Source organism: Clupea harengus, chromosome 16, assembly GCF_900700415.2.
Source record: "Clupea harengus chromosome 16, Ch_v2.0.2, whole genome shotgun sequence".
Taxonomy (NCBI): domain Eukaryota; kingdom Metazoa; phylum Chordata; class Actinopteri; order Clupeiformes; family Clupeidae; genus Clupea; species Clupea harengus.
The window spans coordinates 3,448,927-3,474,919 of record NC_045167.1 but is presented as its reverse complement, the minus strand read 5'-3'; the positions used below and the strand labels follow the sequence as shown (position 1 = coordinate 3,474,919).

At 45.0% G+C, this 25,993-nt stretch overlaps 1 protein-coding gene across 1 annotated transcript; it reads right to left on the bottom strand.

Moving 5' to 3' along the window:
* Nucleotides 1-27: 27 nt before the first annotated feature.
* opn4b (opsin 4b) lies at nt 28-25,426 on the bottom strand. The gene is made up of 11 exons (XM_031582833.2): nt 24,972-25,426; nt 12,912-13,054; nt 11,877-12,010; nt 7,678-7,881; nt 7,268-7,439; nt 6,904-7,065; nt 6,065-6,172; nt 4,622-4,805; nt 3,949-4,155; nt 2,698-2,763; nt 28-659 (listed from the first exon to the last, which is right to left on the bottom strand). Exons 1-11 carry the CDS (start codon nt 25,113-25,115, stop codon nt 462-464), a joined length of 1,722 nt encoding a protein of 573 aa, XP_031438693.1. The 5' UTR covers nt 25,116-25,426; the 3' UTR covers nt 28-461.
* Between the last annotated feature and the right edge of the window lie 567 nt (nt 25,427-25,993).

Sequence of the window (25,993 nt, the reverse complement as noted above, 5' to 3'; positions counted from 1 at the left end):
TGCGCTCTCTCTGGTGCTGGAGTGTTACCTCTACAATGCTGGGGCTCTATCTGGTGTCTAACGTTGCACAACACCGAGTCTTGGCAGGCCTCAGAGTCTCACAGGTCCGCCCCCCGCTGGGAGATACTGACACTCACAGGGTTCTTGCTCTAGTCCGAGCGCTTTAAACAGCGTGAGCTGTGTGGTGTGTGTGTGTGAGAGCTGCTGCATGTTCTACGTGTGCATGATGCGCATCAGATTCGCCGTGAAGCCTTCACAATCAGGCACCACTCTACCTCACAGATTAAACTAAACCTGCACAAAAATACAATGACATGGAAATGTCATGAAAAAAGGCATGCGGATAAGTTGACTAAAACGATGGAATTGTGCATGTTTCTTCTTAACTAAAGCCTTACTTGGACTTAAAATACACAGAGAGAAAAAACAACATGTGGAGTTTAAGTCAGAGAAGATGCAGTTCAGACGGAGTCTTGAGGCAGTGGAGGGGGCTTTGAGGAAGTGGCCAGATCAGGGGCACGGCCAGGGTCCACCAAACTGGATGGAACACTCTTGCTGGCTCGGTTGCCACGGAGACTGGTTGAGGTCAAGGCAGGGCTGGATTCTGAAGTGACAATGATGGAAGGTATTTGGCTCGAATTCTCCATGACTGTGCATGGCTGAGACAGGAGACAAACAGACAGAGAGAGAGAGAGAGAGAGAGAGAGAGCTGGCATTAGCATATCATTCCACTTTGGACTGTAGATGTCATTAAAGTATGTTTTTTTTTTTATTTGGCCTGTCAGATTGTATTTCTGAGCATGAGAAATCCTTTGGAAAAAAACTCCTGTTGTTAAGTTAAAATGTGAGTGTCTAGAGGTATGGGTTATTACTTTCCAAAAATCATAAGTACATCGTAACAACAAAATTCAGGTGTAAATTACTGAAGGCAAACTATTTCTGGTGAAGGGGTTTTCTGAGTCTCCATAACTACTTGTGCATAGAATAGGCAATGAGTGGACGTTATTCTCAGTTGTGTGTAAAGGACCCCTGCTCCAGTCAGAGGAGAACTGGAAAGGTTCTAAGAACCACAATCCAGAATTCAGGTAACATGTAGTTTTGGTGTACTCCCACGGGGGAACAACAGGAACTTTCCCCTTACATTCTTCTAGGAGACACATTACCAAGCGTTTGTTGTGGATGATATCAAAGACCTGAGGAACAGTGGTTCCAGGTCCCAACCTCTCCCTTTGAGGGACATGATGAAGTTTGGTTGAGTGAGATGATTCCACCAGATGGCAGGCTAGAGCTGAAATGGTTAAGCACCAATGACTTAACCAAGAAGTTTTGGGGAACATTGATGACACTAGTTGGTGTAAATTGATCGCCCAATTGTTCGCCTAAAACATCTTCTGTGGTGCAGAAACAAACCTTTGTAGTTCATGGGAAGAATTCCATGTAAGAAAACAATAATCTGATATTGAGAGCATAAAAAGCTCCTTTGGGAAATTAATTGGAGAGAATATGTATAATATACTGCTGTGAGAGTCCTGGGAATTTGGTTCAAATAGGGACAACAGGGGTGTATCAATATCAGCCAGGAGGGGGCGCTAGAAGAGTCACGTTGACATCAAAGCCGCAGAGACTGTGAGATTGTTTTGAGATCCCTATCATCATTACGCAGCTTCTTGGAAAATCTGGGGTATAACATTTCATTAGTGGGGAAATTTCATGAGAAAAACAATGCATTTGTTCAAGCAAAAGTATCCCTCCCCTAAAATAACAAACCAATTTCGCTTTTCAGTCAGTCCCAAGATGTTCAGAGGAGAACCCTTTAATCCATTAATGAGCCTCGCACGGAGCCATGTCCACATGATTCTCCTCTGACCCCGGGATATTGACAGAACCAGAGATGAGGAAGACAGAGAGAGAAAGAGAGGATGAGAGGAAGAAAGGAAGAGAGAGAGAAAGGGGGAGAGGTAGACCCAGGGGAGAAGAGGGGTAAAGGAGAACTGGATAAAGGAGTAGAGAGAGAGAGAGAGAGAGAGAGAGAGAGAGAGAGAGAGAGAGAAAGATAAGGAGTGTGGAGGAAAGATAAGAGAGGGTGAAGGGGGATGCAAAAGAAAGAGATGGCCTGGAATGTAACAGAGCTAGAGAGAGGAGAAAGGAATTGAGAGAGATTGGGAAAAGGCACGGAAGAGGAGGAAAGCCGGGAACCTGTCTCATTCCATCTCTTCCATAATTAGCCCAAATGTAGCTGATGATGTCCCCGACAACAACCCTTCCCAGTGGGCATTGAGCCGTCACGAATACTCCCTTCCTCATCCAGCAGACACGGCACACAACACAGGCCAACTAACTGCAGGGCTGAGGGGAGGGAGGGCGCTGTGAGCCTCATTCGAGCCTCATCTTCCATTAACTCTGGCTGACTCTGGCTGACACGCAGCCCCTTAAGGTCCTACATATTTTAAAAGGGTCCTTAGTGACAACACAGAGGGGTAAGGCTGAGCCTCCACTCGGTTCCCCCCTCATGCAGCACTTGGTGCGTCAGGGATGGATTGGTCCAATGGTATTTAGTGACTCTTGTCACAGGGTTGATGTGTCCACACTGTGTGTCGGAAACTGGCTCAGAGTCAAACAGACTAAAACAAATCAATGCAATAAAAAGCAATCGGCCGGATAGCAGGAGAGCCCTGAGAAATCAATAGCTGCTCTTACCAGTGAGGGCAGTCGGCTGCTCATGCTTATGTCAGTCAGGGAGATGGTGTCTGCATCTATCAGGGTCTACAGAGAAGAGAGAACACTGCTGAGGACATGCAATGAGATGAGTCAATACACTGTTACAAAAGCAATGCACAGTTGTTTAAACCGTTGTCTTCCATTAGAAAGAATAATATAAAAATGATTGAACTGACAGAACAGACTGTCTGAACAGAGCGCAGTGATAGTGGGATGGATCCTCTCCACCCAATCCACATCTACACCACAGTGAGAACACCAGCAACAGGTCATGACAAGGACATGAGTGGTTCTCCACCCACTTCAACACTGGACGGAAGGAATTAGTTTGGCCGCTGAGATGCAGGTCATTGAGTGCCGCCCTGCGGACCAGGCCCGCTCTCGCTCTTGTACCACAGCGAGGGATTACAGCGGAGGGCCAACAGATTAGGCCAGGCTGAATAAGGAGAGCCAGCATTAATCTGACAGCGAGGGAGGGTGGAGGTTGGCCTGGCAGACACTGACCCACATCAGTCCGTGGAGCAGATCCAGATCCAGATCCAGCCCGTTAGAGCACAGAGCCACCTCCCCTCCGACTGGGCCAGCCAGTGGAAAAACCAGTCAATATCCCCGTCCTCATTCCAACCAGTCAATATGGTAAATGGCAACACAATTATTCATGAAATAAAACGGCAGCCGCTACTGAGAATTCCTCCCACAGTTACGATCTCTCTTTAGCTCCTACTGATTGACTTTAGCGAGCAGTCATGCGAAGCGCTCCAGTCACTTGTTGTGTAATCTACCCAATCGCCTTAATTCTTCTCAATCTTTCTCCGATCATGTATGACCCAGCTACAATTATTCTAAAGCATTACTCTGTCGGTTATGCAACCCCATTGAATGGATAAGGTGGATTATTTCCATTTCAGAAATGGATTGATTCGCTGTAGAGTGTTGCCTGTAACCACAGCTCTCCAGTGGTGGTTTTGTGGTGGACCCACTCACAGTGAGGCTGAAAAATAGAGTATTTGCCTGGGATATTCATGCTAACTCCTTCCAAAAATACTTATTAAAGTGGAGCTCAGCTCGTGGAGTGCTGCGGGCTCATTCAACTTAGCGTCTGTGCTACTGAATCAAAGCAACCTTTGAGTTCAGAATGAACTTCATACCAGTAAATAATTGCTGCAGTTGTTAATGCTGGTCACAGAAACTTGGTTTCATATGCCACACGAAACTGATTGGGATACTCACGTTGACGTATTCCGGCCGGCTGCGTTCTGTTGAGGGTGGGCCTGACATCCTCTCGGAGTCGCGCCGCCGCACTTTGACCTTGAGAGAGCTGGTGGGCCTGAGGTTGACCAGCTCAGCCATGTCCTGCCGCATCACGTCACAGGACACCTGGCGACTGGCGGGGCGGGAGCCCGTGCTGGAGAGATCTCCCTCAATGTCTGTCCACCCCTGAGTGAACACACACACACACACACACACACACACACACACACACAAGCACACATGCATAAACATGCAAAAACACCCACACACACACACCCCCCAACACACACACACACACACACACACACACACACGCAAACACACATGCATACACATGGAAAAACACCCCCAACCCCCCCAACACACACACACACACACACACACACAGACACACACAAGCACACATGCATAAACATGGAAAAACACCCGCAACCCCCCCAACCACACACACACACACACACACTCACACACGCACAAGCACACATGTATACACATGCAAAAACACCCACAGCCCCCCCCCCCCACACACACACACACACATATACTGTATGTGTATACTGAGTTGAGGTTATCCTAAAACCCAACACCAGATGGTTTGCTGTACAGAGATATGCATGGTTGGACAGAATGAAGGCTGAGGGGTGGTTCTTACAGACTCGCTGTCGGACACGGACGAGAGGCAGGGCTTGACGGCGCGGTGGTAGTTGCTGTTGTCGGATGACTGGCTGGTGACGGTGGAGCGGCGGGTGGACATGAAGCTGCTGCTGGTGAAGCGGTCTCTGCGTGGCACACACATGATCGCTCCCAGCCAAGGGATGTACTTAGCGATGGCTGACCTGAGGACAGAGTTGCCACGGAGACCATTGCTTGAATTCAGCCTTCGTTGGGGCGTTTATGACAAAGGTACAGCACATCACATGATCTGGTCATTGTCATTATGGTTTCAATCAATATTCAATAACGGTCTCACTCTGGGGTGGTGAACAGGTGGACATGCTCGGTCACGGCGGGTATAAAAGAGTTGATGCTGAACGCACACATAAAAAGCTTAAAGGAACACTGTTAGAATAACAAATAACAAGAATAGCAGTTATCGCACTCCTTTCCTTAAAGCTTAAAAAAGCGAGAAGAGAGGGCCGTGAGAGAGTGAACGAGAGCATAAGTGAGTGTGAAGATGAATGGGCCGTGCCACTTGTGCTTGAAGTGTGTGTGGTGAGTGGTGCTACAGCTGGAGCTGACCTAGTGCAGGAGGTGAGCAGCACGCAGGGGTATGAGTGCTCCTGCCACAAAGTGCTGAATTGGGACTCCGAAATTGATTTCCTCCTCTTAAAGGTCGCAGTGAAAACTCATAAGGGAGGCGTGTGCTTCTGCTGCCGTGTCCCCGTCACCACATCTCCAGTGTCTGGGCTCAACCAGACCAACTGTTCAGTAAGTGCTGGAGCTCAAAGCCAAGAGCCCCAGCCTGACTGGGAGAGGGTCTCTCTCCTCTTGAGGGGGGAAAAGGGGTTTGAGTGGGTACACATGGCGTTCCTTGTTAGGAGGGAAAGTGACTCACTCGTCCCTTGAGAGGATTATTTCGTTTTTTTCTTTCAAAGGGCAGAGCGCTTCAGGCACCTGCACCATTTTTCTGTTCTTGCTATTTCTTCCCTCTGCAGCCGATAACACTGTTCATGAACTTCTAATCAAATGTGGCACGATGATAGCAAACAGCCAAGTCCAACAGTCTAAATAGTCTCACATCTTTTCATTATTTTGTCGCCCACTCACAGGTCCATCTTTCACCTCCAACAGAACAAATGTGGACTGACATTTCAAGAATTTAAAAAACAAACAAACAGAACTCCAAAATCAAACGCCTTTAGAATCTCTCATGGTCATTGTTACGGTTCATGAGTTGCAGAATAGAAAGGTCATGCTTTAGTGTGGGACTTTCATTTTCTTATTTTGTCCTCAGACACATTGAGTTAAACCCAGCTTATGGTCTTTAATGGTTTTGAATTGGTGGTGGTGTGTGCATGTGTGTGTGTTTTATTGTGTGTGTGGTCTTACCCTGTGAGCAGTATATATTTTGGGCGCATAGAACAACACACTGTACCTGTACTTAGGGTGTGTGATGGCGTAGATGATGGGGTTGTGGATGGCAGAGGCCTTGGCGATAACAGCCGGAACAGAATGCATATATGGTGTGATTTTGTCTGCATAGCTAGGGAGGGAGATAGAGGGAGACATATAGATTACATATAAACAAGTCTCCCAGCTCAAAAGAACCGGAGCATCTTCAGAGAAACACAATGGCCTCAGTCTGATAGAAGAACATGAACATGTGTCGATACGCAGCAAGCAGGAATATGGTTCAACAGTTATGTTGTGAAGATTGAAAAAAACCTTGTTATCACATTCCATGCTTGAAAGGAAGAAGGTGCATATGGTCTCCTGTTTAAGTCAACAGACTTGTGTAATGAATGGGCTAACCCTTGTTATCATAGTCTCTTGTTTAAGTTAACAGGCTTGTGTAATGAATGGGCTAACCCTTGTTATCATAGTCTCTTGTTTAAGTTAACAGACTTGTGTAATGAATGGGCTAACCCTTGTTATCATAGTCTCTTGTTTAAGTTAACAGACTTGTGTAATGAATGGGCTAACCCTTGTTATCATAGTATCTTGTTTAAGTTAACAGACTTGTGTAATGAATGGGCTAACCCTTGTTATCATGGTCTCTTGTTTAAGTTAACAGACTTGTGTAATGAATGGGCTAACCCTTGTTATCATAGTCTCTTGTTTAAGTTAACAGGCTTGTGTAATGAATGGGCTAACCCTTGTTATCATAGTATCTTGTTTAAGTTAACAGGCTTGTGTAATGAATGGGCTAACCCTTGTTATCATAGTCTCTTGTTTAAGTTAACAGACTTGTGTAATGAATGGGCTGACCCTTACCCAGCGAAGGCTGTGAGCGCCACAGCGGAGTACGGAGACCAGGAGATGACATAGAGGAGGATGACAATGAGGGCCACCTTGGCCATCTTCCATTCAGTCTGCATGTGGTTGAACCTCCTGACGGAGTCCTTGGTGCTCTCCCCACTGATTCTGCCCACCGCTCTGATAGGATGCACAAGGGACGAGAGAGAAGTGACACTGCATTAGAATCAACACCATATTGATCCTGTCCGGGGCAATCACTAGCCTACATCCAGATGATTCAATCTCTACTGATATCTTAATCATGTGCGTCACGAAGCATTTGATCAGCTGTCGTGGTTCTCACACCGCCCCCTCCACTGCCCCCCCCCCCCTTTGGTACCTGTTGGTGCTCCGGATGGCGCGGAAGATGCAGAAGTAGCAGTACATGATGATGAAGAGGGGGATGAAGAACACGAAGGTGAAGAGGAGCATGGTGTAGGCCCGCACTGATGGGGTGAACGTCATGTAGTCCCACGAGCAGGAGGTCATCAGGCCCTCAGGGACGTATGCACCTAGCGCCAACAATTAGACTGCATTAAAGTGTGTGCGTGTGTGTGTGTGTGTGTGTGTGTGTGTGTGTGTGTGTGCGTGTGTGAGTGTGTGTGAAAGATAGAGAGAATGAAAATGAGAGAAAGCACAAGGAGAGATTTTTTGGAGGAGCAGGAATGGAGTGAGAGAGAGAGAGAGAGAGAGAGAGAGAGAGAGAGAGAGAGAGAGAGAGAGAGAAGGAGAGACGTAAACCAAACTCACTCCATCCAAAGAAAGGAGGCAGACTCCACCCCATGGAGTAAAGCCAGGCGCCGGACAGGATGAGCAGGGCACGCCTGCGGTTCATCTTCCCCATGGATGCCAGCGGTCGTGTGATTACGAAGTAGCGGTCCATGGCGATGACCGTCAGAGTCATCATGGAGCAGATCCCAAACAGAGCACCACAGAAGGCGTACACCTCACAGGCTGGCGAAGGGGAGAGACAACACGGGCACAACACAGAGATGAGCACCACTGAAGGCGTACACCTCACAGGCTGGCGAAGGGGAGAGACAACACAGGCACAACACAGAGATGAGCACCACTGAAGGCGTACACCTCACAGGCTGGCGAAGGGGGAGACAACACAGGCACAACACAGAGATGAGCACCACTGAAGGCGTACACCTCACAGGCTGGCGAAGGGGGAGAGACAACACAGGCACAACACTGAGATGAGCACCACTGAAGGCGTACACCTCACAGGCTGGCGAAGGGGGAGACAACACAGGCACAACACAGAGATGAGCACCACTGAAGGCGTACACCTCACAGGCTGGCGAGGGGAGAGAGACAACACAGGCACAACACAGAGATGAGCACCACTGAAGGCGTACACCTCACAGGCTGGCGAGGGGGGAAGACAACACAGGCACAACACAGAGATGAGCACCACAGAAGGCGTACACCTCACAGGCTGGCGAGGGGAGAGAGACAACACAGGCACAACACAGAGATGAGCACCACTGAAGGCGTACACCTCACAGGCTGGCGAGGGGGAGAGACAACACAGGCACAACACAGAGATGAGCACCACAGAAGGCGTACACCTCACAGGCTGGCGAGGGGGGAGACAACACAGGCACAACACAGAGATGAGCACCACAGAAGGCGTACACCTCACAGGCTGGCGAGGGGAGAGAGACAACACAGGCACAACACAGAGATGAGCACCACTGAAGGCGTACACCTCACAGGCTGGCGAGGGGGAGAGACAACACAGGCACAACACAGAGATGAGCACCACTGAAGGCGTACACCTCACAGGCTGGCGAAGGGGAGAGACAACACAGGCACAACACAGAGATGAGCACCACAGAAGGCGTACACCTCACAGGCTGGCGAGGGGGGAGAGACAACACAGGCACAACACAGAGATGAGCACCACAGAAGGCGTACACCTCACAGGCTGGCGAAGGGGGAGAGACAACACAGGCACAACACTGAGAACGCTCTCATTAACACCCCGAGGCTCATTCATTATTATCACATCCTGATTTGGGAAATCATTAAAAAGTGAAAAGCTAACATATGCATCAGACAGCCTAAGGGATTATCTTCACTGTATTATAAATAATGCGGAGAAAGAGCATGATTGCCCAGAAATTAGAAAAAAAAAAAAAAAAGTTTCAAAAGTAGAAGTAGACATCGTTCATGAACGAAAGCTGTGATAGGTCAAATGAACTGGACGTGTGATCATGTTATAGTACAGTTGGTACATTAGTAAGCGTGTGGGGCATGGTGTTGGAGTTGTTACATTAGTGTCCGAAGCCACAGGGAGGCTCTAATTCACGCATTGACATTCATATCAAAGACAGGTCCTTTACAGGGGGAACAACCAAGAGTGGGAGACTCATCAGTAGGCATCTCTCAGAGACTCCGTTTTGGATTTGCTCAGGCCTGCTGTAGTTGTTTCCATTGTCCACACCATTCATCCCCCACTACTAGCAAAACCACCTGCTTCAGCTGCCCCCCCCCCCCCCCCCCCCCCCGCCCCCACGAGGGTGGCCTGAGCTCTGACTCTCTGAGGTGGCCCTCTTTTAACTGATGAGGATCTGATCGACCACCGTAGTGCACAGGCTATTAAACTCAGTCTGGGAGCATCAAACAGCACACAGATTTAGCCTCTCTTGCTCTTGTTTTGATCTGTCACCCATCTTTTGTTTTGATCTGTCACCCATCTCTTGTTTTGTTCGAGGTGTCTTGGAGGAGGGATTCCTGTAGCACTCCGGTGTGGCTACCTACCCAGATAACAGAGTTGGAACCTCAGCACCACACTATTCTAGTTACATGTAATATGTCTATGTCCGTTACATCATGTTGGGATGGTACAGGTTTGTTCATATTCAGAGGACTCTAGGCCTCATCTAAAGTAAGTAGGCCTCATTTAAAGTAATCTAATAGATAGGTAGTTAATAAATAAATAACATGATCAGGATTATTTGAGGAAGAATTCTGGCACTTCTGTGATGAGCACATGCCCACATTTAGAGATAAAACAATATTAATTAAAAGCTTTCGCTGCCTGTAGCCTGGGAAGTGATTAACACTGAAATGGAATGAGGCACAGACAATAACACAGTGGGAGATGGGAAGCTTAGACAACTGGAGGCAAAGAGCAGAAAGCAAGAAGACCAGAATAGTTGAAATTAAGGGAGGCAAGGAGCAAAAAGCAGATAGTACACAAAAAAGAGAACAAGATAGTGAAAGAAACAAAAGGAAAAAAAATCTGGAGGCAGGGGAAAGGAAAGAGAGAGAGAGAGAGAGAGAAAGATAGAGAGAGAGAGAGAGAGAGAGAGAGAGAGAAAGAGAGAGAGAGAGAGAGAGAAAGAGAGAGAGAGAGAGAGAGAGAGAGAGAGAAAGAGAGAGAGAGAGAGAGAAAGAGAGAGAGAGAGAAGAGAGAGAAAGAGAGAGAGAGAGAGAGAGAGAGAGAGAGAGAGAGAGAGAATAAGTGACCTGGAATCAAAACACAGCCAGGCTTCTACCGGTGAGTGCCTCACTTCTGGGAAGAGACCATTAGAGGATTAGAATGAAATAAAGGTTTAGCTTTGTTCAAGGGATTTCTACTCAATCAAGCAAATGAGAGGCGAGTGTCTGTACAGTATTTGAGTGTGTGTGAGTGTGAGTGTGAGTGTAAGTGTGAGTGTCTGTATGTGTCTGCGTGTGTGTGTGTGTGTGTGTGTGTGTGTGTGTGTGTGTGTGTGCGCGCGCGTGTGCGCGTGTGGGTGTGTGAACATGTGTGAACATGTTTGTGTGTGTGAACATGTGTGCGTGTGTGAGAGAGTGAGTGCATTTATATGCTCGCACCCACGTAATAATGTGTGTCTGTCTGGAGTAGGTGTGAAAACTGTTGAGGTTCACAACCAACTGCCACTAAAAGCAGTGCTGGTGGCTATGGAAAGGCTAATAGAGCGGAAGACCAGTGAAGTTGTGATTCACAATGCTCCGGGCCATGTCCAAAAAGGGTGAAGTTTCTAATTTGACTGCAACCAGCCATGAAAAATGAGATAAAAGATGGACGATTTACAATAAAACTACATAACGGTTCTGTTTTAAATCGACTTGGACCATTTCAGTGGGCAGTCATGAGATTATTTCATGTGACGAGGCCCCCGGATGATACTGTCTAATCGTCTTTTCCAGAGGCCAAAGAAAGGTCCTCTGGTCACTTAGGAGATCCAAGCAAAGCCAATAAGATCATGGCGGTGATGAAAGGCCGATGAAAGGCCTTAAATCTGAGGCTTCCATATATAGCCATGAGCGAAACAAATGTCTGTAGGTCAAATATGTGGCCATGAGTCTCCAGTCATGCTTCATAATCTGCCCCTGCCTTGTGAGGCTTTCAGGAGAACTGAACAACATGAAAGGATGCGAGGAAGAACGTAATTCAAGAGGAATAAAAGAAGGCTAGTAAAGCTGTATTTATTATTTGTCACATTGCATGTTTGAGCTACCAAGTTGTATCTACCAAAAAGCATCAAGAGTAAGGTGATTCAACCTTCACTTCAGAAAAACTGCATGAAGTTAGACATACGTAGATGTCTGCAAATAAGAAAGACAATGAAAGGTCATTTAAACTCCTTTGGATGCCAAAGAGTTCAAGTAAGGCTGAGATAGAGAGTATAGAAGACAATGCTGAAAGATGCTGAAAGATGCTGAAAGATGCTGAAAGATGCTGAAAGATGAGCCCTTTCTGTTATCAATTACACCTGGAAATGTTTTAGAGTACAGTTTGGTCCTCCAGTTTGTCTCTCTCCAGAGTTGTGTTGGTCACATTACTGTTCGCAGAACTGACATTTGCAACAATTATTCAATTCTGCTCTGGCACAGAAAGCGTACTTCATTTTAGCCGTTGTGTCTTTAAAAGTCAATTTTCCACTCAATTGAATCAAAGGGAGATGCTGACAGGGGCAGCTAGATACCTTTCTCCCCGAAGACCCAGCGCTTGTGCATGCTGTTGGTGAAGAAGGTGGGCGTCTGCGTGACGCACATCAGGAGGTCCGTGATGGCCAGATTAATGATGAATATGTTGGAAGGTGTTCGCAGGCCTCTGCTCCTGCAAGACACAACACACACACGCACTCAAAGACAGGAGAAGTAATGTGTGAGGCTAGTATAAAGTGTTTGATAAGACTTTTGATAAATCAAATGTGTGCATTTGAAGCGGCGACCTTCCTCTTGGGGCCTTCCTGGCTGTGGGGGGGAGCAGCACCCATCTAATCGGTGCCTGAGGCAGTTACTCAACACAAAGGGTTGGAGGGACCTGAGAGATTGGATAAATCTCTTCCCCTAAGCTACGCTCTCTCCCCCTCTGTCTTCCCCACTCCTCCTCAGCATCAGCTCCCCACCCCCCTCTCCTCCACATCTCCTCTGTTTTCCATTCTCCTCCCAACACCCCTGTCCTTCCTTCCTGTCTTAAACCTGTCCTCTCTCCTCTCCCACTCATTCCTTTTCTCTCCTTTCTCTGGTCTGGTCTCATTTTTCTTTCTCCTCTCCTTCCCTCTTCAGTCCTTTCTGTCTCTCCCCTCTCCTCTCCTCTCGTCTCCTCTCCTCTCATCTGTCCTCTCCTCTCCTCTCATCTGTCCTTTCCTCTCCTCTCCTCTCATCTCTCCTCTCCTCTCCTCTCCTCTCATCTGTCCTCTCCGACTGTCTTCCAGATGTCTTGCTGGCGATGGGAATTGGCTCCAGGACATTCAGGTTTCTCCGTGAGAAGCATACAAACACTCCACTTGGAGCAAAGCATGATGGGACATAAGAGAGGGTAAGAGTAGATCCCATTTCCTCTGAGAACCAGAGTCATTTGTTCTTCGGTCTCGGATCAGATCTGACATATTATTCCCCCAACATTTCACAGAAAGCCATCCTAGCCAGTTCAAGTCTATAAGAGTAAAGGTCAAAACCAAATGTGAGAGGAATGGTTCTAAAGAGGAATGGTTCTAAAGAGGAGTGGTTCTTACTTGCAGAAGGCGTAAATGACCAGGACGTTTCCCACTATGCCAGTGATCCCAATGGCCAGGATGACGGAGCCGATGGTGTAGTGGGCGTGGTCTGGGACGTCCACGGTGGGGAAAGGGTGGTGCGCCTCTCCGACCATGGCCACCTTAAAGCAGAGAAGAGACTCTCAGCAATGTCATCCATGTCTGTTAGTGTGTGTTAGTACTTCTGTGGCTGGCCAATGTCATCCATGTCTGTTAGTGTGTGTTAGTACTTCTGTGGCTGTCCAATGTCATCCATGCCTGTTAGTGTGTGTTATTACTTCTGTGGCTGTCCAATGTTCTCCATGTCTGTTAGTGTGTGTTAGTACTTCTGTGGCTGGCCTGCTATGTTTGCTTTCTTGTGAATATCCCTATGCTGAACTGACACTAAACTGACAAAACAAACACACAAACAAAACAAATCATAAGGAAACATATGTAAAGCATGCATTACAGTTTTTATTTAATAGACAAGTTGGACACAAGTGAAAAGATGAACTGAAGTGATTCTGCATAAACAAAAAACCGTGCACTGCCACACTGACCTGACCTGACCTGACCTGGGTAAGATGTGCTATCACTTGGGACGATCAGGTTTCCACAGCATCATAAAACATACAGTGTCTGAATGTGGCTGTCATACACTGTCAATCGCCATATCAACTGTCAAACTGAAGCCATCAGCTTTAATATCAGCAATTCAGAAAACACTGACAGGTCACAGCAGCAGTCAGTTACACTTTGAATGAAAACACACAAATCACTTCAGAGCTGAATTAATGAGTTTATAATCTTCCCTTTTTGAATGGATTAGGGAGTGTGTGTGTGTGCGCGCGCTTGCGTGCGTGCGTGCGTGCGTGCGTGCGTGTGTGTGTATGTGTGTGTCTCTGTGTGTGTGTGTGTAAGTTTCGTATGTGTGTAAGTGAGAGAGTGTCTGTAAATACAAGATTATTTCTGTAGTATAATGGAATAATCCGTTGGCCTCACGAGAGACAGAAAGATGTGGCGAAGATTTCTCGTGTCTACCCTTCATTCACCCCCAGTGAAGAAGGTCTGATTACTGAAGATTTGGATTTCTTCTGCCTTAAACAGAAGGATTCAAATGCCCTTCGCAACATCAGAGAGATTCATACCTCCCTTTGAATCAGTTAGATCTAGCAGAAAAGGCAAGATTTGGCAGGGCTCACTCAAGGCTCTTGGACCTGCCCTGGCCTGATCTTCTCATTTAACGAAAGTTTTGTCTGTTTGAGTGTAGAGTGCTGATAGAATTGAGGTGATAGCTGTGCAAATATGAACTCCAACTGGAATGTAAGATCTCTCTCTGTCTCTTTCTCATTTTTTCTCCCTCCCTCTGCTGCTGATCTGCTGTTGATATAAAGTAGATATACATCCATATATTTCTTCTCTCCCAAATGGTCAGATGTTACCAAAGTTGTTCTGAGTAAGCCCATCTTTAAAAATGATCTTGAAGCTCTCGCATTTTAACTGTTCGTGTGAAAACTCCCATATGCTTGCATTTGTATGCTTATATATTACTTTCATAAAGTGGCCGTTCCAATGTTAATGCATTTTTTAATGTTTGGATTGCATTTTATTGCTAAAGCTTTGCATCTAGGGTCCACTTAAAAGGGTTTGATGAAAGAAAAAGAAAAAACAGTTTTCCCCACCAGAGAAAATACAAAAAAGTAACCTCAGTTGTAAACAATTATAAAAAGTTCTTTAAAGTAAAGGCTGTGGCATTAACTCTTACTCTAGACAAAAAACTGGTGAATGGTGAATTCAATTGAGATATTTTATTGCAATGATTGCATGATTTATTTTCTTTATCATACAAATACACAGCTTTGCCATGCCATGATGATGCTCATACAATCTTGAATCCTCTCTTTTCAAGGGATAAACAGTGTGCCATTGTCAATAAACGGTTATAAGGCCATGACGCACAGTCCCGAGGTAAGAGAGTGCAGTAAAGAACAGGCTTGGTTGAGACAGACTGTGTATAACTTTAAGCCACCATCAAGAGGCCAGAAGAAGTGGAATTCTGTCTACGATTATATGCGCAATTTATGCGGTAAATAAGAAAAATGCGAAGTCGTGAAAAACACAGTGAATTGCTGATTTTGCGTTGAATTGGCAAATTACAGAATTACAAAAAACTGTAGGGACTGATGTCTGACTGTTACTGAGCGTCACCGCTGTTTCTAACTGAAAATGTAATAACAGTGGCGTAACACTATTATAAACTACCAGAATGGGATGAATAAACAACACCCATGTTCATGTAGGCCATGTTTCTCTCAGAACAGGAAGTACTTTACATTCCATGGTAGTGCTGCCTGATAATGCTTATGTGTGCACCATGCCGAGATGCCTCTCTCTCTCACACGCGCAGACATTCACATACAGACACACACACGTACACACACACACACACACACACACACACACACACACACACACATACATTTGACAGAATATCAATACATCTTAATTCAGGGCAGCAATCAATGTCTATTTGCAAGAAACCGGAAGGAAAATGTCAAGTTTTTGAAGAGGTGCAGGTGCTGTGTGGGCAGTAGTGTACAGTGTCAGATCAGGCCTGAATCCCCCCAAGCTGTTTACAACACATGACTTCAGCATGCTAAGCAGTAATCCATATCAATTGTCACAAATAGATTTCCTATTCAGTGCAGGACATCGTGTCCCTTTAGTCACTCGAGCTGTAGAGAAAAGCCCTCATTATACGGCGGCTCTTAGATGATGATGGGAATCAAAGGCAGCAGCCAGGGGCACAGCTGTGAACTCCGACGGAGCGCCGCACCAGGGACCCGTCAGGCTGCTGTGGGGGCAGACGCTGTCAGCCCAGGGAGCACGCACACGCATGGGGACTCAACAATCACCTGAGGTCTCAATAGGAGACTCCTTTCAGTGCTGCACTCTTGGTGCTATATATGCTCCCAGAGTAGCATTACCGCCTTACTTTAACCCTTATTTTTATTGTATTGTTTTCGGCGCTATGTAAATAAAATTGAATTGAATTATTTGTGTAAGAGGTAGCGAATGAACATTGGATTTGTTTAAAATGAATACAAGCAAAGTGAACCCTATCAGGGGTGAAAGTAAAAAAAAAACTGATAAAAATAGAGGGGTAAAAATGGATGTGATAAATGATGGGGTGATTTGATGGATGTAAAGCCAATTTGAGCCATGCTTCATCAATCATCTTTCCCCGTCTCACATTCATCATTCATTGTTCTCAACACGAAATGGCCATTTATCATTTAAGGAGTGGCCTCAAGGGGGGGGGGGGGGGGGGGGGGAGTAACGACGAATTAATGTTGTTATATTATATTGACATTTTATTTGCAACAGTGTTGCACCGATAATCAACTGGGCCATGTTACTGCACTGTCTTCCATTCATCATTCACAATACCCAACTTTATAGTTTACTTCCGCCCAAAATGTTCATAAAAAACACGCCCACTGACTAACTGATCAAGGCATTGGCTGTTAAACTTCAGACCTGCCTGCTCGTGAGCTTAGACAGAAGCTCTGTTCAGAATGTCCACTCACTCACTCCCTCTATAGTCCACTCCATAGTGAAGCAGTCATTGTGCGGTGCTGTTTGAATCTGTACATTTTATTCACTGTGTAGTGCATTATAACATTCACTGTGTAGTGCATTATAACATTCACTGTGTAGTGCATTATAACATTCTAACATTCACTGTGTAGTGCATTATAACATTCTAACATTCACTGTGTAGTGCATTATTACATTCACTGTGTAGTGCATTATTAAATGTCCACGCGCCACATGTAGTAGTGATGAATGTAAGATGAGGAAAATAATGATTTTTTTTAACCCCTTAATTCACTCAAATAATTTCTCAATTCACATGGATTTTCATCACCCCTCATTAATATCATCCACAAAAGTGTCATCCCCAAAGAACATGTTAATTCAATGAGATAAATGTAATATTTATGAAATAGCCCTAGCTGTGCAGTCTTCAATTGGCCACAGATGCTTTTACTGCAGAAGTTCTCTGCAATGTCTCTTTCTCCCAGCAGTGATCCACTGGAGAGAACAAGGAAAGGCTCTCTTGCAACTAATTTGATTTTCACAGTATACAAAGATTCCCAGATTAATTAATTACAAATGTTCCAGATTATTTATTCAAAAGGTTTGAACTGAGAGTAATGAGCAGGCCTACAGACTAGTACCTGCACCAGTGCAGTGCACCACAACATGCTTTCTGACATTTTTTTGTATCTGTTAATTGATATGTCAGCCATTCTCTTATTAATCAGTCGAGATATGCCTGGAAAATGTAATTTTACAAATGCTAATCTTGTATTTCCTTTTATATTTTGTATGTTTCAGGAAAGGTATTGCCAGATGGGTGCATAATTGAAAGGATTTCTATACATTGATCTTCTGGTTTACGTTGGATGTCATGTGGTACTCTCTCAGTTTATGATACACAACGTCATGGCAACATGCACACAACATTTCGGGCCCATGATCTCATCACTTCCGTATCGAGAGTCCAAAGAATCGCTGAGAGGCTTCTGTGTCAGGCGGGCTGGGCAGAACCCCTATATCGTCTCCCTTGAGCGTGACTGCACTCGTCTCATTAGTGCTGTTTAATGCAGCGGCTGGGGGTCCTCGGGCTCTTGAGGGCCGTGTTACTGGGGGGTTCAGCCATGTGAGAGGGACCTCGGCTCTGTTAATAAAGGGGACTGAACTGAGAGCTGTGAATTTGATTGAACAATCACAGGGTGCATGCTATCAAGGAACTAAACCGAGAGCTGTGAATTTGATTGAACAATCACAGGGTGCATGCTATCAAGGTGCAACAGCAGGTGCGGGGCATGGCAGAGCTCTCGTGACTCTCTCGCCTGAGCCAGGGCATCAGGCCCAGATCTCATTCTTACCGTACAGCATCAGGAGGTGCAATTACAAGCAAGCTGCTGTGTCTTTTGGTGAGAAGCAGTCGTACATTACAAAGCGAGTGCACAAAAGAAGGTAAATTGGTGGGTGAAAGGGGGAAGTGAGTAGCCAAGAGGAGAGATGATCAGATCCTGTCACTGACCTTGTTTGATCTTGTTTGTGAACGTTTTTTTTTTTTTTTTTTTTTTTTCAACGATTTGCTTGCTTGATGATATCACACATGAAACTTGGCAAGAATAAGATGTTTGTGTCCCTAGTTGGGTGTGTCCCTTCAAGTGCGTTAGTCTTGAAGCACTTTTTTGGCAATTGCTTGACAACCGTTTGGCCAAAAATCTAAAAGTAGGATGACCCTAGATCATTACGACTCTTTTGTGGAGTAGCACCACCAAGGGAATAACATCAATGCAACAAAAATAGCGCTTCGCTAGCTCATTTCTTGTGCAGTAACGGTTCAAACTTCACATCATTTGACAAGCTGCATCACTACCACATTCTTTAGATGCACCTCAAATTTTTTTTAAATTCGTCCATAGCTGCAACTGACACATTACAGAACCTCAAGAACCACTGAAAAGAACATTTTGAAATTTGGTATGCAAATACATTAATATAGCTTTGCATCATGTGTTGATGTGGTGTGACTCCTGTAGGCGATTAAATATTAAGTATTAAAGTATTAAATATGGCATGGAAGCACAGGGTGGTTGGTCTGTGAGTGCTGCTTCTTGCTGTGCATGCTGCCTGCGCCCAGGACTTGGAGGGCCCAGGGGCCCTTGATTTCATTATCCGTCCACGCTCATTATCTCACTTTGTGCGGTGGTCATGTTACGCACCGCTGAGCAGCACGTCTCGTTTCAAAGTTGTTTTTACCACCAACCCCTGTATTCAATGTAGCGAGCCTGTCATAAGTCAATAACTGTCAGTTACACTAAGACACTTTGATGAGAGGCATGGTTGACAGAAGGGTTGGTCAGAGAACAGATACATCTCAGCCTCGTGGCATAAGTGGTTAAATTAGGAGAATGTTGTTGCACTGATGCAGTGCAGTATACCAATGCATATGCCATCACTACTTTTCTAAATGAGGTTTCCCAAGAAGGTTCTTCTCTAAGCTCAACACCATTTCTAGGGCTACAGATACCTGGGTGTTCACCTTGACAACAGACTGGACTGGAAATGTAACACTGAGGCTGTGTATAGAGAGGGACAGAGCAGACTCTACTTCTTGAGGAAGCTTAAGTTCTTCAATGTGTGGAGCAAGATGTTGGATTTTCTACCAGTCTGTTGATGCAAGTGCAATTTACTTAGCAGCCATCTGTTGGGACAGCAGCATCAGCGTCAGTGACACTAAGAAATTGAACAAGCAGTTAGAGAAAGCTGGCTTTGTGCTGGGGACTACTCTAGAGCCCCTAGAGTTGGTTGTTGAGAGAAGGATGTTGCACAGAATGCTTAAAACTTTATATCCCCTGGTTGACTGTGAAATGGAGCAGGAGAGCCTTTCAGTTGAAGGCTCCTTTAACTGTGCTGGAATAAGGACCGCTACAGGATGTCACCCCTGCCCTCCGCAATAGCAATATACAACCTCCGTGTGGTATTTCTGGCTAATGCCTTTTGTTCCGTGCGGCACAGTCTGTTGTGGAAGGCATTAAGTTACTTTCAGGTCCATGAGAAGATTTCTGCATATTTTGAGGATATTTAGTTGTGCTTCAACAAATAATTACACCACATCCTGGATTGGAGCATTTGGAGATTGTGGTTGGATGCACCGTTTCACCATTGGCTTTCACCATGGCAAAGGGGGTGATTATAAGGGCATCTGAATGTGGTGTTGATGGTGAGAGGCTGCAGGACGGCACCCAAATTACCTACCATTCAAGCTTTTTTGAACAACATGATGACACTAACCTACACTGCTCCATGTACCTGTTGGCTGTTAGCCAGTTTGAATGACAATCTGAAATGGGCAAGGATACAAAATGAAACCTTGCAAATGCAGAAGTGTATCTATCTGTAAGGGATAACTGGTGGAAGAGAGGTTTTACATTGATGGTGAGGTGATTCCTTCTATTGAGGAGAAACCAGTGAAGAGTTTAGGCAGGTGGTACACTTCGATGTTAAGCGACCGAGGACAGCTTGAAGAGCTTAGATAATTCGTCGTTAAGGCTATCAATACCATTGATAAGAAACTTCCTGCATGGTAAATTGAAATTGTGGCGCTTGCAGTTTGGGCTTTGGCCTTTCACTGTGTATGAAGTTACTATTTCAGAAGTGGAGAAATCATGAATAAGGCAGTTAGGGAAATGGCTTGGGGAACCATGTTGTCTAAGTACTGTAGCCTTGATTCGAAAAAGAACTTTGGAGTTACCAATGGCCAGCTTGGTGAAGGAGTTTTAAATATACTAAGAGCAGCCTGTAGATGACTTTATCTCAATCTATGGATCCAGCACTCAAGAACGCTGAAGACAGGGAAGAAGTGGAATTCACGAGAAGTGTTTCAACATGCATTACAGCATAGGGATACCAAATCGGCAGGTACCGAGTGGAAGAGCAAGGTTCAGGTCAGGTGACAGTTGGAGAGCCTGGGGGTAAGGCTACATTGCCAGAGAGAAGGCAGATGGTTACCAGCTTTGTTCAAGAGCAAGAGGAAACTAGATGAGCAGCAGCGGCTTCTCGGGCAAAGCAAGAGCAATGGATGAACTGGCATAATGTTGAGAAGATCAGCTGGAATGAATAGTGGGCTATGGATGCTAACTGCCTTAAATTCAGTGTTATGCACTTATGATGTCCTCCCAACTCCACAGAACCTCAGTCAGTGGGTGGGTGGAGACAGAAGCTGCAGGTTGTGTATAGGTGTTGGCTTATTAAAACATATTCTGTCTGGTTGTAAAACCAGCCTGATGGGCTGATCGGCAGATGGCGCATAGCGTGGGATTGGAGATTGCTGGCTAATGTCGGAAGGCGACTTCAAGTTCCTCAGTGTATGGTGACTGCTATGAGATCAGATATGGTGTATGTACTCTGAGTGTGAGTGCATTGTTTACTTTTAACGATTCCCTTTGAAGATGTGATTGAGGAAGCCGAGGAAGAAGCCGAAGTATGCCGAACTGGCAGCGACAGCGAGGGAACAAGGTTGGCAAGCACACACAAGATCAGTAGAGGTGTTTGAGGCTTTGCTACTAAATCAAACTCAAAGCTTCACTCAGAGAACTGATGAAAATGCAAGCCAGTGGTTATGATTAAGGCACTCACAGATTACAAGCCAGTAGTTATGGTTAAGGCACTCACAGATTACTTGTGAATCAACCTATATTATATGAAGAAGTTTGGGTGCATACGGTGACCAGGGTCCGCATCCCATATGTCTAAATTCCTGACAGATGTACTGTAGGTTACTGCTGTTATTCTTGTCAGCAGTCAGATTCTTGTCTGTGATTTATCCTCTTTGAAAAAGGTGGGGAAATTACAACAAAATCACAGAGACAAGCTTCTTCCAAACATATACTTTCTAGTTCAAATATCTCTCATTGCCGCTGGATTAAAGAGGAAGGCCTCATCTCCCGCTTCTAAAGCTGTTTTTTGAAGCAGTAAAAACAGGACATGAATGAACTGCTCCAGGGACCAACCACAACACAACCCTAATCACAGAGCTCTCTCCCCAGCCAATTCTAAGCAGACTAGCAATCTCAGTTCAACTTCTCATCCACTGTTAATTTCTCAGGTGAGTGCACATCGTGTTGTAAGTAGAGGTGTCTTTGTGTGTGTATGTGTGAATACCCTAAATTAGTTTAATTTGTTTCTATTTTCAGCTTTTTCATTCCGATTCCTTGAACATTGCTTATCCAGGACGGACAGCTGTACTGACAAACAGCAGCACATAAGCTCCTCTTAACATCCTGTATATCCTGTAACTTAAGTCAGGATAAGTAGAATCGACGTAATCAGAGCAGATGAACTAGGGAGCACAATAGTGCCACCTAGGACTCCGACCATACAGCCAGCATTTAATCCATGTCCACACAGAGAGAGAGAGAGAGAGAGAGAGAGAGAGAGAGAGAGAGAGAGAGTCAGTTGTTGAGTGGTTCAAGGCGATTATAGTATTTTCACTGTGCCTTTAAGGTCACTCTGTGTTTTCTTTTTCAATTTTGAGTCTCATTCTGGTTGTACAGAGTGTCTAGATATTCCAACGCTATTGCCAACACAAGCCTCACTTAATCTTTGCAAAATTTGTACTTTCAGTGTCTTAGACTTTGCGATATCGAAGGAGTAACATCTGGTTGTTTTCTCTGTTTTTTTATCCTTTTTTTCACAACTGGTTCTGTTGAGAACAGAGGAGGTGAATCGCGTTGCCGAGTGTGTCAGTCATGACATCACAGGTCTATTATATGCTATAGGGGCTCTGCATACTATACTATGTAATGCTATCCATACCTCTGGCCCAAACGGCCCCCATTTCAGTCAAGCGGCTATCCACAAAAGGTTAATAGCTTCCATCATTAGAGCTCATTTGCAGGCTTCCCCATTCATCAGGTATCAAATCCTGCTGCAGTTAAGCTTTGTATCTTTCCAACTTCTCTCTCCAGTGTAAATTGCCGTGCTCACCCAGGACTGTCAGTGTCACAGGAATTGTGCGGTTCCTCAGTATCTGTCACTAAACTTTCAAATGTAGTTGCATTTACATCCTGTTACTTTTTAGTAATTGTTTTTGTGTGGTACAACGGTTATAAGTGGCGCCCCCTGCTGGTGGGTTTCAAAATGTTGCGTGAAAACCACTGGATCAGATAAGCTTGCAGCCCCCTCTGTGACAATCAATGTGTTCAATCAGACTTAAGCAGCAAACATGAGGGCATCCAGAGACAACAACTGCTCTCTCTCTCTCTCTCTCTCTCTCTCTCTGACCCATCCTGACACTCTCTCTATGTATCTATGTGTGTATGTGTGTGAGCATTTGAAGGTCCTATTACAAAATATCAAGATCAATGTCATCCTTCAAAACAGTGTAATTTTGAACGCAACACTCATTTCCACCAGAGTGGAGACATGCAGTGGTCACATCATATTGGACGATGAATATGTTCATTTTTGTCATTTGATGAAGACACTGACTTTATGTTCACATGTACTTTTACTTTTAGTCTCAGAAACATTGGGATAATAATTAAACACAAGGCCAGGCGGAGGCCATCCCTGTCCACAATAATGCCTTCTTCGTTCTGTGAGCTGTAACAGAGCCCTTCTGATTACCCAGAAGCCTGCAAACTTGTACTTTCTGTCACAACTATCTTGCTTGATTTTCAAATACATTTCTATAGACTTGGCAATGGATTTGACAGTAATTTGACAATAATACCACAGAATGATTAGCTAAGACTTGTTAATCCTGACGACCTCATCCAGAACAAGATTCCATTAAGATTGTGGATTCAGTTCATTATTAGTGTATTACCATGGTACTGGTATTATTAGGCAGTAATTACTGATGCTGTAATAGCGTTGAGTGATAGAAATGTCTCCCGTAGGAATGTGATCATTGCACAGCTGGCAGCTAGTAATCCAGGCAGTAACTGAAATTAATGCATAGGAAACCAGAAAATCAGGTTAAGCAAGGAACATTAGTACTCATTACAGAACACATAGTATTCGACTAAATATGTGCACACTTGTCTATAGTTCCACTTTAGTATTTGACTTTCATTCAGGAAAGTTGGGCAGAAAAATACAAGCTTAGTGTGTAGTAGGATACACACCTAGCACAAAAGAAGTTGAAAGTGATATTAAACCTTGATTTCCAGTGTGCTCTAAGACACCCCATTTCACACAGTTAGCATACAATACATCCGCCGAATTAAATCAGATCGACTGCCTTTGTTTCAAAGAATTTGCGGCATCTTTCCCTGCACAGTCACACTTTCTGTCAAGCCCAGGGTTAGCTGTCATTGCGGACAGGTGCAACATCCAGGTTGTTCATCCTGTTCGCACTACTGGAGTAGTCTTACAGAGGGTTAGGCTGGCATCTATCATTCATGAAGTGTTACCAGACAAAATTGTTACTTCTGCGTACATTCCCTCGACTGACGAAGCGATCAGCCTACCAAGTTCAGTCGAGTCAGAATGAGCGTGACAAAATGAGCAACTGCTACGACTACAGATGGAAGGAGGGGAATTATTCCGGCTTATCAGATGGGACATAATGATTTGTTTGGATTGACAGTGATTTATCACACTGCTGCATTCTGCTGTATAATGTGCCGTTAGCTTTACACCTGAAGGTCTCCACATAACCGCCAGTAGACCTTGGTCAAGTTTTCCTGAATGAGGCGACGAGTGGCAGAGTTCAGGATATTTACATGAAGGTAACACTCCACCTTCTCAAAGATATAATCAGTTCCTTTTTTTCCGTGGATGCAATCGGTCACACTCTCTAAAGATGACAATAAACGACCATAGAGGTATTTTTTCTACTTAACTTTATAAATCGAACAACTAATAGTCTTGAACTGGCCAATCACCACATGAACAATAAAACTAACACGCCACGTTCTCTGAGCATTTCGTACTAATTAGGATGTTTTAACAGAATGTCAATTATACAGCATCTGCTTTTCCATAGTTGAACGATAAATGGATCACAATAAACAAGTTACAAATATTTGCGAGAAGGGAATTACGCCACTGCTACATTTCTCGCCTTTGCCTGTGCCTACGTTTAAAATTCTGTACCATGCATGTGTTCTTATATAAAATATGTGAGCTGTGAGATGTTCATCACCGTGAATGAGTCCATTGAGCGTTTTTCATTCATGTGGTGTACTGAATTAGCACGATCCTAGTCACCAGACCGACACGCGTCATTCACAAACACTGAAGTTCATTCGGTGCGCTCCACATTTATCAGACATGCACTTTCTTGAAAACCTATTGTCATACATCGTCAATGCCCTTTGTTTACCAAATACGCAATACTCTGAACTTCTATCAAACTACAGAACCGCCTGAACCGCGACGCTGGAGTCAAACACATCTCCGCATCTCCCCACGGTGCGCAATAAGACGCGTGATATATATATTTACACCTGGTTCGCTTACCGAGGTGGAGAGAGCGGGCAGTTCCATCAGTTTGTAGGCAGTGACAGCGCTGTAATTCCATGGTGTCTTAGTCTCTGTTATGCTAAGTGTACCATCAGGATCCAGAGTGGGGATGCCCTTGATGACCGGCGGCAGCGTGGTCATCACTGCCGGGCTGCTGTCAACGTTGACGAGAGAGTGGTAGCTTTAGTTCCATAAACCCTGCATCACTTTTAATATCCCATTCACGGCGAGACGGGGGTGACCGAAAGTGTAAAAAGTAGATAGCTCTGTGTCCGCTTCCCTCCCTCTCTGAAGCCCGCTGAAGCTCTGAGTCTGGTGGCCTAGCCACGTATGGGATAGAAATGTGTGTGTACGTACAGAGTGTGTGAGGGCAGACGTGTAAGTATAGATTATAGTGTGTGGGGGTGTGCCACAGCTGTTCACCTACTGTATAATATCTGATACAAATTCCTTCAGTTAAGTAATTTATTTTTCCTGGAGTGTTTGTGGGGGGGGTAAAGGAAATGCGATTTCTCTCTCTTTCTCTCTCTCTCTCTCTTTCTCCTTCTCCTCCTCCTCCTCCTCCTCCAAGGTTCATTTCAATTAATATCTAGTCGCCCCTGTACACATACAGAATGCTGAATGCTCTTTAGGCACGGCTTCAAATGTTCCATTCTGTCCTCATAGCCAGAGAACCCTGCAATTACACATGGTGAAATCATTCTGTATATTTGGCACATGTATTTGTGTGACCTGTTTACTTGTGTGATGGAATCCATAGTAGTTCACCAGTTCACCTTGAGTCGCTCTTATTTACACTCTTAGTTTCGGGCAGGGCTGAGCACAGACATTTTGGGGATGCATGTGCTCAAGCTGAGAAAGGGCATCCCTCTCAGCGACAGTTACTCATGAGAAATAAAGTTACCTACAGTTGCTTTATTTTACCAATACACCTTTAATTAATGAGCTGAATGTTTCAAGAAGGCTTATTAGCTATAGCCCAACAGGCCTTTAATAATAACCCATACCTTTGTATGAAC

Coding starts and splice junctions, on each gene's coding strand:
- opn4b (XM_031582833.2), bottom strand. CDS start 25,115: ATGACCACGCTGCCGCCGGTCATCAAGGGCATCCCCACTCTGGATCCT. Junction 13,055..24,971: donor TGCCCGCTCTCTCCACCTCG/GTAAGCGAACCA, acceptor CTCTGCTTTAAG/GTGGCCATGGTCGGAGAGGC. Junction 6,173..6,903: donor GCGCTCACAGCCTTCGCTGG/GTAAGGGTCAGC, acceptor CTCCCTCCCTAG/CTATGCAGACAAAATCACAC.